Source organism: Talaromyces stipitatus, genomic scaffold, assembly GCF_000003125.1.
Source record: "Talaromyces stipitatus ATCC 10500 scf_1105507295549 genomic scaffold, whole genome shotgun sequence".
Taxonomy (NCBI): domain Eukaryota; kingdom Fungi; phylum Ascomycota; class Eurotiomycetes; order Eurotiales; family Trichocomaceae; genus Talaromyces; species Talaromyces stipitatus.
The window spans coordinates 2,676,022-2,688,732 of NW_002990117.1; the positions used below are offsets into that span (position 1 = coordinate 2,676,022).

The 12,711-nt window shown below is 47.8% G+C and overlaps 7 protein-coding genes across 7 annotated transcripts; 3 read left to right on the forward strand and 4 right to left on the reverse strand.

Annotated features, from left to right (window-relative positions):
• Positions 1–15: 15 nt before the first annotated feature.
• On the forward strand, positions 16–1,186 carry TSTA_018350 (phosphoglycerate mutase, putative). The gene is made up of 4 exons (XM_002483953.1): positions 16–226; positions 301–670; positions 726–938; positions 1,011–1,186. Exons 1-4 carry the CDS (start codon positions 178–180, stop codon positions 1,081–1,083), a joined length of 705 nt encoding a protein of 234 aa, XP_002483998.1. The 5' UTR covers positions 16–177; the 3' UTR covers positions 1,084–1,186.
• Positions 1,187–1,854, reverse strand: TSTA_018360 (mitochondrial 37S ribosomal protein YmS-T). The gene is made up of 3 exons (XM_002483954.1): positions 1,658–1,854; positions 1,496–1,575; positions 1,187–1,432 (listed from the first exon to the last, which is right to left on the reverse strand). The coding sequence occupies exons 1-3, from the start codon at positions 1,782–1,784 to the stop codon at positions 1,334–1,336; spliced, it is 306 nt and encodes a 101-aa protein (XP_002483999.1). The 5' UTR covers positions 1,785–1,854; the 3' UTR covers positions 1,187–1,333.
• A 213-nt stretch (positions 1,855–2,067) lies between these two features.
• TSTA_018370 (uncharacterized protein) lies at positions 2,068–3,759 on the forward strand (the record flags this gene model as incomplete). Its single annotated transcript, XM_002483955.1, has 2 exons — positions 2,068–2,424; positions 2,482–3,759. The coding sequence occupies 2 exons, from the start codon at positions 2,068–2,070 to the stop codon at positions 3,757–3,759; spliced, it is 1,635 nt and encodes a 544-aa protein (XP_002484000.1).
• A 259-nt stretch (positions 3,760–4,018) lies between these two features.
• Positions 4,019–5,912, forward strand: TSTA_018380 (uncharacterized protein; the record flags this gene model as incomplete). The annotated part of the gene is made up of 4 exons (XM_002483956.1): positions 4,019–4,044; positions 4,112–4,342; positions 4,415–4,477; positions 4,610–5,912. 4 exons carry the CDS (start codon positions 4,019–4,021, stop codon positions 5,910–5,912), a joined length of 1,623 nt encoding a protein of 540 aa, XP_002484001.1.
• A 266-nt stretch (positions 5,913–6,178) lies between these two features.
• TSTA_018390 (proline utilization protein PrnX-like, putative) lies at positions 6,179–7,728 on the reverse strand (the record flags this gene model as incomplete). The annotated part of the gene is made up of 2 exons (XM_002483957.1): positions 7,198–7,728; positions 6,179–7,158 (listed from the first exon to the last, which is right to left on the reverse strand). The coding sequence occupies exons 1-2, from the start codon at positions 7,685–7,687 to the stop codon at positions 6,179–6,181; spliced, it is 1,470 nt and encodes a 489-aa protein (XP_002484002.1). The 5' UTR covers positions 7,688–7,728.
• A 199-nt stretch (positions 7,729–7,927) lies between these two features.
• Positions 7,928–10,038, reverse strand: TSTA_018400 (siderophore biosynthesis protein, putative). The gene is made up of 2 exons (XM_002483958.1): positions 8,293–10,038; positions 7,928–8,237 (listed from the first exon to the last, which is right to left on the reverse strand). Exons 1-2 carry the CDS (start codon positions 9,795–9,797, stop codon positions 8,120–8,122), a joined length of 1,623 nt encoding a protein of 540 aa, XP_002484003.1. The 5' UTR covers positions 9,798–10,038; the 3' UTR covers positions 7,928–8,119.
• Positions 10,039–10,469: 431 nt separating this feature from the next.
• TSTA_018410 (cyclin (Pcl1), putative) lies at positions 10,470–12,253 on the reverse strand. Its single transcript, XM_002483959.1, has 2 exons — positions 11,867–12,253; positions 10,470–11,839 (listed from the first exon to the last, which is right to left on the reverse strand). The coding sequence occupies exons 1-2, from the start codon at positions 12,243–12,245 to the stop codon at positions 10,941–10,943; spliced, it is 1,278 nt and encodes a 425-aa protein (XP_002484004.1). The 5' UTR covers positions 12,246–12,253; the 3' UTR covers positions 10,470–10,940.
• Between the last annotated feature and the right edge of the window lie 458 nt (positions 12,254–12,711).

Below are 12,711 nucleotides of genomic sequence, written 5' to 3' on the forward strand. Positions count from 1 at the left end.
TTTATCCCACCAAACACCTTCAACTTGACAACCTAGCATTATAGGACCATATTTGATTGTGACTTCCTCACCAGGTTTCATTCACATCTGATACTACATACGATTCCGCTGTGAGCGCTTACGAACATCAATTGCCGGGGGAGAAAGTTCAAGATTGAATATTTGAACATCGACGTCATGCCCGACAAAGACGCAGGCACACCTCGGGTGTTCATTGCACGACATGGTATGCCACGCATTTATCCCTTTGATATTCAATTGCGCAAGGTAACTGATGTCTGGATGTTTCCGACCAAACAGGAGAAACCGAATGGACAAAATCCGGCCAATATACCGGCATCACCGAGCTCGAATTGACGCCTACTGGAGAGACACAAGTACTCAATTCCGGTCGTGTTCTCGTTGGCGCAGGCAAACTCATTGATCCAGCGCGCATTGCACGAGTATACGTTAGCCCGAGAAAGAGAGCACAAAAGACATGCGAGTTACTCTTTTCATCGTCTTCATCAATAGACTCAGATAAGGTGTCGACGACGGAGCGACTGGCGGAATGGGGATACGGTGAATACGAAGGGATGGTGACGAGTCAGATACGGGCTCTGAGAAAGGAACATGGTCTTGATAATGAGAGGCCATGGGATATATGGCAGGACGGTTGTGAAGGGGGAGAGTAAGTGACTTCAAAACGGGTAGCTTATTGAAGCACGCACTCATGTATATTGCAGGTCGGCGCAGCAAGTTACGGATCGTTTGGATGATCTGATTAAAGAGATTCAGTCATTTCACGTCAACCATATGCATGGGGAGTCTGGTCCGGCTGATATTGTGCTGGTAGCACATGGACATCTGTTGAGAGCATTTGTGAAACGGTGGTTGGGTTACCCTATGGAGTTTCCGCTGTCATTGATGCTGGAACCAGGCGGCATTGGTGTTTTGAGGTAAGTCTTCGAAATCTACCATGGAAACTGCAGCTTTCTCTCCGTTTTGGTTCAGACTGACACGCACAATAGTTACCAGCATCATAATGTCGGAGAACCAGCACTGTTCGCAGGCATGGCTTTCCCAACTCCACCATCGAATTGATTAGAGAGAAGGTATGAGGGTATAGACGGTATAGATTTATTCGGAACAACATAGAATCAACATTTATAGTATATAACCGCAAAAAAAAAAGATATTTGTACTGTACAGTATTCCTCAAATAATTATACACTGTAGTGAAGCATCCAAATTCCTTCGGACTCAATTGGTGCCCACTCTCAGATCCAGCCCGAAAACTCCAGTATATGCGACGAAAATAAGACCTCGTTTGAATTGAATGTGTCGAATGCCTCTAGCCCAAGCGGCCCTCCCTCTTCCGCGGGCCCGAAACCTTGGGGAACATTCTCATCAAGTGATAATTGACGGCGTTGTTATTGGACGTTTTGTCTTTCTGTAAAAGGAACAGTATTCAGTAAACCGCCATGAACGCTAAAAGATGAAAAATAAGACGTACGCGTTGATCCATGCATGCTTTTAGTGATTCCTCCAACCCAGAGCATCCTTCATTTCCCTGTCCGGCTGAGGCCCAGCAATCTGTGAAGTAATGTGTTAACAACCCTCAACTGTAACATGTATATACCAAATGATTATCTTTATCCGGAATAGGTGAACGCACTTAGCATAGAGGACATGATCGTAACACATGAGTTCTGTTGTTGTTGGTTTGGTCGTCGCACTCGGAGGTGTTGAATAGTCTGCAACCGCACTGGGTTCAGGCGAGTCGAGGCACCTTTGGCAGGCATTGCGAAGATGCGGGAGTCTGCAGCTCTTCTCTTATAACGAGAGTTTGTCGACAGAAGCCTTCGGATGGATGAGAGGTACTTGATGTCGAGTGGGCTTGTAGCGAGTCTGGCCGAAGTTTTGGCTGCCAAGACCAAAGAAAAGGACAACTGCGCACGGGCCAACTCGGCGGCAAGTGGAATCATCTCCGGCTGATAACTGATCATTGATCCAACTTCAACATCTACAACTCATCAACTTTTAAAGATCTGAAGATTGAAGGTCTCTGGTCAGTCGCAGTCATCCATGATAAGAGTTCCTCGCAGCAATTTTTGTTGTACTCAGTGTACATCATGTCTTCGAGCACAGCGACGTCTTCCGTCTATCACTAAGCACCGCAGAACCTTATCGGCATCATCGTCGCGAAAGGATGAGAAACCAAGCAATGGCTCTGAACCATCTGAGAGCAAACAGGAAGGCGCTCTATCTCGCAGACTAGCGGAGATGACGGAGGAGTCACTTCTTGAAGGTGGTCGATCGGCACATAAAAACCTACAAGAAGCGGGCTTCTCAGATGATCTAAAACGAGCTCTAGAAGAGAAAATCAAAGCCGCTTCATTCAAAAGTGAAAATGCGCAGGCTTTTTCTGTTTTGAACACGCCGGTAAGCTACTGAGATATGCGGGAATTGTATCTAGAGACTAACGAATCAACTGAAAAGACAAGCGCAGGAAAGGGTACTCGCGATCATGCCATGGCAGCACCCTGGCGCGGAACAGAAAATGTTCAAGATACGGCACTTCGAATGCTTGACGACGCTAAAAAGCCGATACGTGTTCCATTTAAGATTCCAAATCCTGCGATACCCGTCAACGTGAATCTAAAGCCGGGGGCGAAGGTTCGCCACTCGACCGGTAGTCGTCTTGCAAGTGCTCGGGACAAGACACAAACGTATGCTCTGAGCCAGAGCTCAGGCTTGTCAGATAAGGAGAGAGAAGAGATAAGGAGCCAGCTTACTGCGCGATTTGAGGCTGGTGCGCGATCACTACCGATGACATTATCAGGGCTATCGTCGTTGGCAAATGAGCGTATCGAAGATGCCATTGCGCGTGGCCAGTTCAAGAACCTGCCGAGAGGAAAGGGCAAACATACAACGACGGATCATAATGCGAACAGCGCTTTCATCGATACAACTGAGTATTTCATGAACAAAATCATCCAGAAGCAAGAAATTGTGCCACCATGGATAGAAAAGCAGCAGGATCTTTCTCGAGAGATAGACCGTTTTAGACAGAGACTACGGACCGAATGGCGGAGACATGCAGCCAGGATTATTTCAAGCCAAGGGGGCTCTTTGGAGGAACAACGGAGACGCGCAAGAGGTTATGCGGCGGCAGAGGCTCGACTACTAGCCAAGAAGAAAACCGAGGCGTCGCTTACATCTTCAGGTGTGGATGATGCTGTTGTTTTACCTAGCTACTCGCAGATCAGCCATGATGGCCGACTAGCTGGAGGACCACCTCGAGCTGTACCCGTGCCGAGTACGGAGTCAGCGCAAACCGAAACGGATGCGGTTGTAGTTTTAGAGGACACCGCATCATCGGAGGACGATTCTCTGCCCCATTTACCTCCACTGAGAGATCCAGAATACATGTCTATTGAGCGAGGCTGGCACGAATTACAGATCAAAAGCATCAACGATTTGACACGGTCATACAACCTCCAAGCCCCACGACTCGCACAGAAACCGTATTTGAATCTAGAGCGGGAGTTGAACTCGTGCTATGCAGATGTAGCTCCCTCGCTGGCCGATGAGCTTACTTTGCGAGCTACTACACCTCGAAAAGCGCCGAATACTGTCCAGAAACCGTCAGGGGGTCTGCTGGAAGATATAATACAGTCGAATCAGAAAGTACGCGTGTACGATGAGGACCGATCCAAGGGATATGGATTGAAAGAGTTCTGGCGAGACCTCTGGAGAAGAGAGAAGGCGACTTGACCTAGAAATGTACATTGCGCCGAAGATAGATATAGATCGCATGTCTGGTTGTGTGGGTCTTGGCTGGTATTGCTGCCTTTCAAGTACAGAAGAAGCTCCATGCAAAGAAGAGGGCTACATTCAGCTATATGTATCTGTATTGCCGTGGAAAGGAACCCTGGAAGAAGAATGATAGCTTCTTCAGGGGCATCATGGCCATAAAGGTTATCCAATCAGATGCATGTATATAAATATTGAAACTGCATTCCGATTGGCCAGAATGAACGGAATCTGTGGGCCGTGCACGTCTTGGCGGGCGCTTAAACAACGAAAAACATTGGATGGCCGCAGTTGATTGGCTGACGACGTGCAGCCTCGATTTGCATGCATCGACCAATAAGACGCTGTCGTCAGGTGATTCCTCCAACGCGCAGAAACATGAACGATTGGCAAGCAGGACGGTGAAAGCTGCAGCCATCCTCCTCAATTTCACATCTTCACACCTAAAGTCGCCAATCACTGATCGCAGCACATCTTCAAGCTCTGCCGATTTTCTGCCCATTCCCCCAATGCGAACCGGCAACTCGTCCATCACAAGTAAACCGTCGGTACACTGGACTCCACTATGCGCCTAAGAACACCAGATGAGGGAGTTGATCTCCCCTCATATATCTAGCCTTTATGTCGAACCCCTCTTATCCATCAAACTCATGCGGTTTCGAGATTTGACAGACAGGAGGTCCGTCGTGTTCCATTCCGCCCAAATGAGAAGATCGAAATCCGCATAAATCAGCCCGAAAGTCCACCATCTCAGCAGCATGTCAGTATTCTTTTCTGCTCGGGATACTTGGGTTTCGCTATTACTTTTCAGTTCGCTACTTTCTACAAGGCTGGTACTTGCTCGGCCTGTCGCTACTGGTGATTTTTCTGCTTCTATTGTTACACGCCGGGCTGAAGACTCGGATAAGGGTCAATTACCTATCCAAATAGGTGGAATTGCAGCCAGCTACGTGATCTTTGATGCGATAGTTGTCTTCCTTATTCTATTTGTAGGAAGACGACTACGCAGAGCAGCTCATACTTCGAATTATTCCCTTGACATGGTAATGCTGCAACCTTACAACGACCCTTTCGCCCAAAGCACCGATCCAAGTCCTATTTCCGGTTACTCAGTTGATACACAATTCCCGAGTCCAGTCAAACCTCGCGGGTGGAATATGTCGTGGACAAGCGTGACCAAGGGCCACAAGGCCCAGGGTTCAGTGACTAGTAGTGTTGCTACTGTTGACGAGGATGTTGTCTCCGCAGACAGACGACGAGCACAGGAACAGATGGAATTTCTGTATGCGGCCGTCATGGAACATGATGCTAAAAAGGCCTCGGCTCATAACTCTCCAGTCATGGAGTCTTCGACTACCCCGATCGCTTCACCCAAGGGATCACCACAATTCGCAGAGACAACTACCGCCAATCAATACTCATCCTTCCCACTACAAGCTACACCTTTGTCTCCGAGACAAGAGAGCGTCACAACCAACAAATCCCGAACAAGCAAACGGCTATCTAAACTTTCTAATCTCTCCATCTTCAGTCCCGGGCTACGCTCATCCAACTCGAACAAACTCAAATCACCCCGCTCTGTCCGTGATCTACCCATCTCACCACCTCTGAAATCACCGGATCCCGTCCAAACCGCCGCCGTAACAGCTACAGCAGCTACATTCCAAGACAGCGCAGCGCCAATGTCACCACGAATCTACAACCCAGGTCCACCACCAACAGCGCCTTTACCGGGTACAACAGAATCAAACCAGTTGCCCAAATTCACACTGCAACCCATCAGTACACCAAGCAGTATGCGCGCCAACGCTCCTGCACCGTTGAGTATCAACAGTAGTAACTCGACCTTACCGTTCCGTCAACAATTCAATCCTCCCATGAGCGCGCCACATACAAAGACCACCATATTGGAAAGACCGCTTCATGTCCCCGGTGGACCGCGAACGGGTATGCCGACGCCGTATAGTCCGTATATGCCTTTTACGCCTGTAACGCCTCTCACGCCGAGTCGGCTTGTGACGAAGCGGGATAGGAAGCGTCTCGATAAGTCGAATGGCCTCAAGGTGTTGCATGAGGATGATATGGTGAAGAGTGATGAAGAGATATGGGGGTAGAATTTTTCTTCTTATGTAGGATGAATTCCCCCTATTATATGATTCTGTGATTAGTGTTTCTGGGTTGGAGTCGTTCTTTGGGTTCTTTTCTTATATACCATTTTACAGTCATATGAATACAGGGTACAGGTCTTACGCTGCTTAATGAAAATTATTAATTGTCTATATTATTATCATGTAGCTATATACGCCAAACCAAAACATATGCATAGGTATCATCAAAATGCACAACAACAAAACTACCCTCTTGAATAGTATGTATTCAATCACTCAAAATCATCAATAAAAGTCCCAACACCCCTTTTCCTCGCAATATCCACCAAATCCCCCCCAGTCACCAAATCCATCAATCCAAGTCCCACACTCTTATACACCACATTCCCACTTTCCAACCATCGCTGCATACTCTGTTCACTTTCTTCTTTCTGTCGATCAATTCCCAATCTCGCGGCATGTCGCATGATCATCAATTCGCCGATTTCAACGAGTTGATGAGGTCCCAAGCCTGCCTGGACGATTTCACCGGCTTCCTGTAGACACATTTCGAGACTGTCGACCAACACGACTCCGCCGCGCTGGGCATGTTTGTGATAATGATGGCCGTGATGACCGGGGGGTTTGACTTCATGTTTTAGAATGTCAGGGTGTAGTTCAGTCATGTGGGATTTGTACGATCCAATAGCCACGACGAATCTACCCTTCCGCCGTCCCTCGGTGGATGTGAGGAATTCAGCAGGGAAAAGCGGTTCGAGTGATGGTGTACAACAGAATATAACATCTGCTTTGCGCACTGCTTCCCGACAGAGACGGCTATACTCGACAAAATCGCTGCTAAAGGCGTGGAACTTTACATTGGACCGCCACGAGGCGTTTCCAGGCGCATAGATGTCTCTGAGTAATTTTGCGGCACGGTCGAAGGAGCGATTGATGATGTACACACGTTTCACTTCAGGCCCACGGAGTAAGAGTGCCAGGCGAATGTGCCAGTATGCCTGTCTTCCTGCACCAAAAACAGTGATGGTCTTGACGTGTTTTCGTTTGTTGAAACCCAGTAGCGAGGTAAGCGCGGTACGGAATGCGGTCAAGTCTTGTGCACTGATCAAGCCGATGGGAAGTCCGTCCTGGCCGACAAGTGTCAGTGTTCCTCGAGGAGAAGAATCGCGGGCTCCAACCGCTGGCCATGCTTTGCCAGACACCTGTTGTACGTTTCCCATATACGATTTCGAGGCCCTTGGACTACTACTCCCTTGCGAACTCAATGATTGCTGATTTATACTTGGCTCACCGGCGTTAGATGATGAAAATGACGATGTTTCAACTTCACTATCATCCCCACCACCCTCACCATCATTCGATGGCGTCAACGACATGGAGCTCACATCAGCCGATAAGGAACTACTCGACCGTCTCGAAGAATACTCCTCCAACGCCAACGAAACCTTCGCCGACTGTCTCGTATTCGCAAACTCCTGCCCAATAGTCGTACACCCTCTCTTCTCTCCAAACGGCGACGAGGCCGTCAACGGTGAAGACAGAATTTTGACCCCGGTCATCTTGCCTGTACTCGCCGGCATGAAGATTGTGGTTCCGCCATCGGCGCCCGTTATGGCTGTTCGGTGCGGTTGGTAGGATGCTGAGCAGCCTTCTTCCTGGCTTCCGGTTGAGTATTCGCGGAGGGCTTCGGCGAGGTTGTGTTGGAGGGTGAGGACGTCGTCGCGAGAGAGGGAGAGGAGTAATGTGCGCACTTGGGCGCCGGAGAGGATTGTGAGGGGCATTCTCGGTCGTATTACAGTGAGTTTTGAAGGTACGTAATGGATGAGTAGTAATTGAATTGAGTTGAGCGTATAGCAGAGTATTTATTTGTTTACTGAACCTTGATCGGAATCAACGTGGGGTTTATCGCCGTCCCGCAATCGACCTGGTGCCTCTTATGTCCGGTCCGGCGTAGAAATCCAAGTCTAGATCCTTTATCTATATTATACCGTATTTCTTGATTTGATAGACCAAAAAAGACACTAAATAAAATTACGCAAAACTGCATTAGTTTGTGGCAAGACTCTCGTTTATAGTTTAACATCGGATGATATAGGCAGTATATTCGCCACAGCTAAATATAGAACATCAAAAACAAAATGGGTATATCAACCAAGTCTATATGCTGGTACCATAGAAAGTTCAGGAATTTTCTGAGAGAAACCAGTTCGACTTCACAATGCTGGCTGGTTCCAACTATCACGATTGATCTTCATGACTGCAGATTGCTTGTGTGGGAAGGTGACTTCTCCTTCTTTGTAGAAGCCTAGTTCCAGTAGGTAAGAGATAAGCCTGTACCATGTTAGACAAATCACTGTAGTATGCAGTTGGCGAAAGAGGGTCTCACTTTTGATTGTCCACTCGAGGCTCCAACAAGACAGTCTCCGTACGTGGGTCAGCCAGCCAGCAATAATGTACCAGCGAACTGAGCCAGATAGGTACGCGATGAGCACCACGGAACTCATCTTCACCAACCAGCACATGCAATCCTCGATCGTAATTGCCGACACTGTTCAGCAGTCGCCCAAACCGGTCCTCCTTAACCCAGTATACCTCAAAATAGCCAAAGGGCTTACCATTCCAGCATCCAATGACCGGGAAACTATGCCGACTGTTGAGTCCTTGCTTCAGGAATTCTTCTATCTTTGACTTTGACCCGGCTTCACCCCATGCTGCATTGACACGTGGGACATTCATCCATTTGTGTATCAGGTCCACATCAGATGATCCCTGCGAAGGGCTGATCGGGCCTCGACATGACGCAGTCGATGCGCTATGGCTGTGATGCAGACCGCTCGTTTTCACCGTGTTAAGTATTGGTACGCGAAACGAAAGGTACTGTCCCACACTCGGGACATAGCGCACATAGAATGTCTCTCCCTGATGTGGAGGTCGTTGCCGGAGAGGATGCCGAACACCGTTTGTGAATATGTACTGTGTCGGGGCTGGTGGAAAATAAGTCGGTAAATGACTACCCGAATGGAAGGGTCCACTGATCGTATTAAGTATGTGAATGGGAGGAGGATTATCGACGGAAGCCGTCAAACTGGCATCCACGAGCCGAAGTGTCTCCAGATTTGGAGAAGCAGGCCGAGAACCATAAGGCGAAGTGACAGGTGACAACGAACCAGTATTCCCGGGCGATATATTGGCTGGAGTCGACGTGAAAATAAAAATGCGAGGATCCAATTGCCAAAAGCTTCGACGACTCGCAAACATTCGGGAGCAATGGGCCGGATTTCGAGCATCGAGTGGCTCTATTCCCACTGATGAATCTTCATTGGCAATTAAACCCATGCGCTCTAGTTTCTGCAACAGATTTCTCCCTTTGAAAACGCCCTCTCTTTTGATATTCACCCTCCACTCGCCCTTTGGTCTGCCCGACTCTGCTGTACCCGCTGAAGCTTCGGTTAAGAGATGAAGATCCGGCTCTGGTTCATGAAAGTACCACCAGAGCGTCGCCCAGAGCATCATGGCGATTTGACGGGACGGCGAGACGGGAGTTTTGAAATCGCTAGGATCGTTTATCGAAGAAATAAATATGCAATCATTCCGCAACGTGGGTTTTCTGAACGCAGAAATGCGGACTTTGGGCTCTGACGCGGTCGTTTTCTCTGCATTGGTATCGTGATTATTATCATTATCATTAGTATTATTCTCTTCGTGCGATTTGCGCTCCTCATTGGCATGGTCCTCCTCAATCAATTTCTCGGTATGAATAACAACCGTCCATCCGGGAGGAAATGCCGGATTGTGGACGCAGGCATCTATTTCCTTGAAAGTTACACCTCCAAAGACTGGCGTCACCGAAAAGGTATGTCCGTTGGGGAGATGGCATGTTGAAGAAGGCATTCTGCCAACTGATTAGGTGATTATGCCACTGGCTTCATGGACAAGTCGGTTGTCTGTGTTGATTGTATTCCCCAGGGAGCAAAAAAAACAAACACGCACAAAAGAAAAATAGAAAAAAGGAAGTTGGTCGTGCTTGCATCAGACAATCAGACCGGTGACGTTGAGGCTAGTCCTGATTCAGAAGGAGGGGCTCCAACTTTAAGTTGTTGATGCCTGAGGCATAGTTCTGGGAATCATCTCTAAGAAGTCATGTTTATCCATGGCATAGCATTACTTGGAGTGAGGGAGTGTCTTTGTATCGTATATTTGTAACTAATATATCTCCACTATTCTGCTTTTAATCTACTCAGAAACTGCCTTAATGCTATACCTAGGTAGCTAGAGACATGCGACCACAAGATAGACCCCAAAATACATTTAGCCCTAATTCCCCTCCCGAAGCCTCGCTGTCGTGTGATCAACTCATTCAAGAACAAGGGTGTGATAGCGAAACTAAAAGATGGTGTGCCCAGATGGTATAGGCATGTATAAATTCAACCATCATATGCCACAGTAATAGCATGGCTTTGGTTCCAGGGCGCAAATGTTGTCATGCGACGACTCTCAATACTAAGAATTACCCAAAATGATACTCTTCTCGATCTAGGTAGTCCTGATATCTTGTTCGTGAATCAAACCCAATTATCAGTCATATTTATTAGTAGATGTATAACATATCGAAACAGGTATAGATCCTATATAACATCCACGGACTCCACAGTATTCAGAACGAAGAAAAACCATTGATCATTACTTCTCATACACCATATATCATATGGATCCAGAATGGAAGTAACGCCGGAAAAAAACCCCCCCCAGACAAGAAGATAAACATTTCAAAAGGTTCAATAAAATAGACAAGTGAAAGAACGCCAAGCCATGCCAGATGCATTGTATAAGGTTGAAGAAATGAAAGAGAAAAATGGGTATAGAAGCCTTTTTTTTCCACCTCTTCCCACGACTAGAATTCATATTCCTGTAGTGTTCGAAAATGATTATGAATGTAAAACTCCTGGATGAGACACGACAAAAGAAATAAAGTAATAAAAAGAGGAAATGCGAGAGCCAGCTCGGTCAATTTCCGTCAGGAGGAATATCCTGTGTTCATGCAGCAGTGCGAGAGATGCGACCGTTCATGTAGGCTCCGGCGGCAGAAGCGAAAAATCGAGCCATCAGGCCACCGCCTGAACCACCCAAGCTATTGCTGGTCTTGATCTTCTTGCTCGGTTGCTGTGACATTGCTGGTATGGAGGGGCGTTGTTTTGGCTGGGACTTCATGACGTTGACATAACTATAATTGAGCGCTGAGCTAGCTGGGCTGGCATTTCCGTCCACGACCATGACTTCGTCCACGGATGATGAGCAAGTGCTGATACTTCCAGGTGTGCTTCGTACACTGGGTGCGACGCTGGATGATCGAGATGATGGTGCCAAGGAATTGCTGGTTTCTGTACGTGACAGGGCAGGGACATCCTTGACGGAAGGGGGAGAAATGGAGCGGTTTGCACTGCGGTAGAGAGAAGTGCGATGACGAGGGTAGGGGCTGTATCGATCACTATCCTCGACCATAGACAATGGAGAATTGCGGTTTACAGCATGTGGTTGTTGCTGATTGGTTGTAGTGGAGGTAGTGAGATACTGCGATTTTCGTTGAGACAAAGTTCCAATCTCTCCCCTCATTTCCTGCTTCTGGCGGCGGAGACGGGCAGCTAGAGATTCGGCCGAGGCGTTCAATCGCCACCAGTCATGGTGATGGTGTTGGGCCATGGCTTCCTTTTGCTCTGCAATTTCATATTGTCTGCGAATCTGGGCGAGAAAAGGCTCAAAATGCTCAAACAGGTCCTCTTCATTGACGCGAGTGTCCCAATCAAGAAGAAAAAGAAGTTGTCGCTCCATCAGGTTGACTTCGGCCAACGAGAAGCCGAAACCCGGGTACCCTCGCACAGCGGTGTAACGTGCCCAGTGCTTATTCTTCGGACTCGAATCATTCAAGTTCTTGGCAGCTAGGATCAGAGAAGCTAGAAAGATACGATGAACGGTGCATCGCATGCCTTTGGCCACAGGTGGTAATCGAGCGTGGAGACGAGCCAGGAAGACTAGAGAAGTCATCAGGGTTGGCACCTGAACCTGTGATCGTTGCACAATGGACGAGATAAAGACTTCTAGTGGTGGAAGAGGTGGTAGATTGTCGGCAGGGTCCAGGGGCGGAGAGCTGGGAGGGGTGGGTTGTCCATGTTGGTTCATGGATGATACAGTCACATGGCCTTCGCAGCGGATGACTTTGGATGTTTGTAGAGCAAGGTGGGTGATCATTTCCCGTGACACGGGGAGCATCACGAACTCGTTCAATGCGTCTCTGTTGTACGACTGCATCTTGGTGTTGAAGTTGGTGTTCATATTGTGCTCCATGGTGACTCGAAGCAAGCGGTTAGGGTTAGCTGGTTAGAGACGGAGCAAGGATCGAGGATGATGAACGAGGCCAAGGTTGGCTATTTGAATATTTTTCTGATGAGACTTTTTTCTTTTTTCCAACCTGACTAGCAGAGAACAGGAAAGTAGTCCAAGAAAATAACAATGCAAAGATAAAAGTAGAATCCAGTAATACCGAATCCAGAAAGGTGAGATGCCGGGGCTCTGGTATCGAGGCGATGGTTGCCGAAGATCTTTAGCCACAAAAGCGAAAATAAAAGTAGTCAAGGGAGACGAGATTAGGTATTGCCGAACGAGAGACAAAAGTCGAATATTAGTCTTTTTTAGAACCAGAGTTGCTTGCGAGATCCTGCCCAGCTGAAGCAATTATTCCGTAATTCAGGAATGTGGGCTCAAAATTGTTGATGTTGTCGTGTCAACCTTTTTGAACAAGGGTTATCGATAA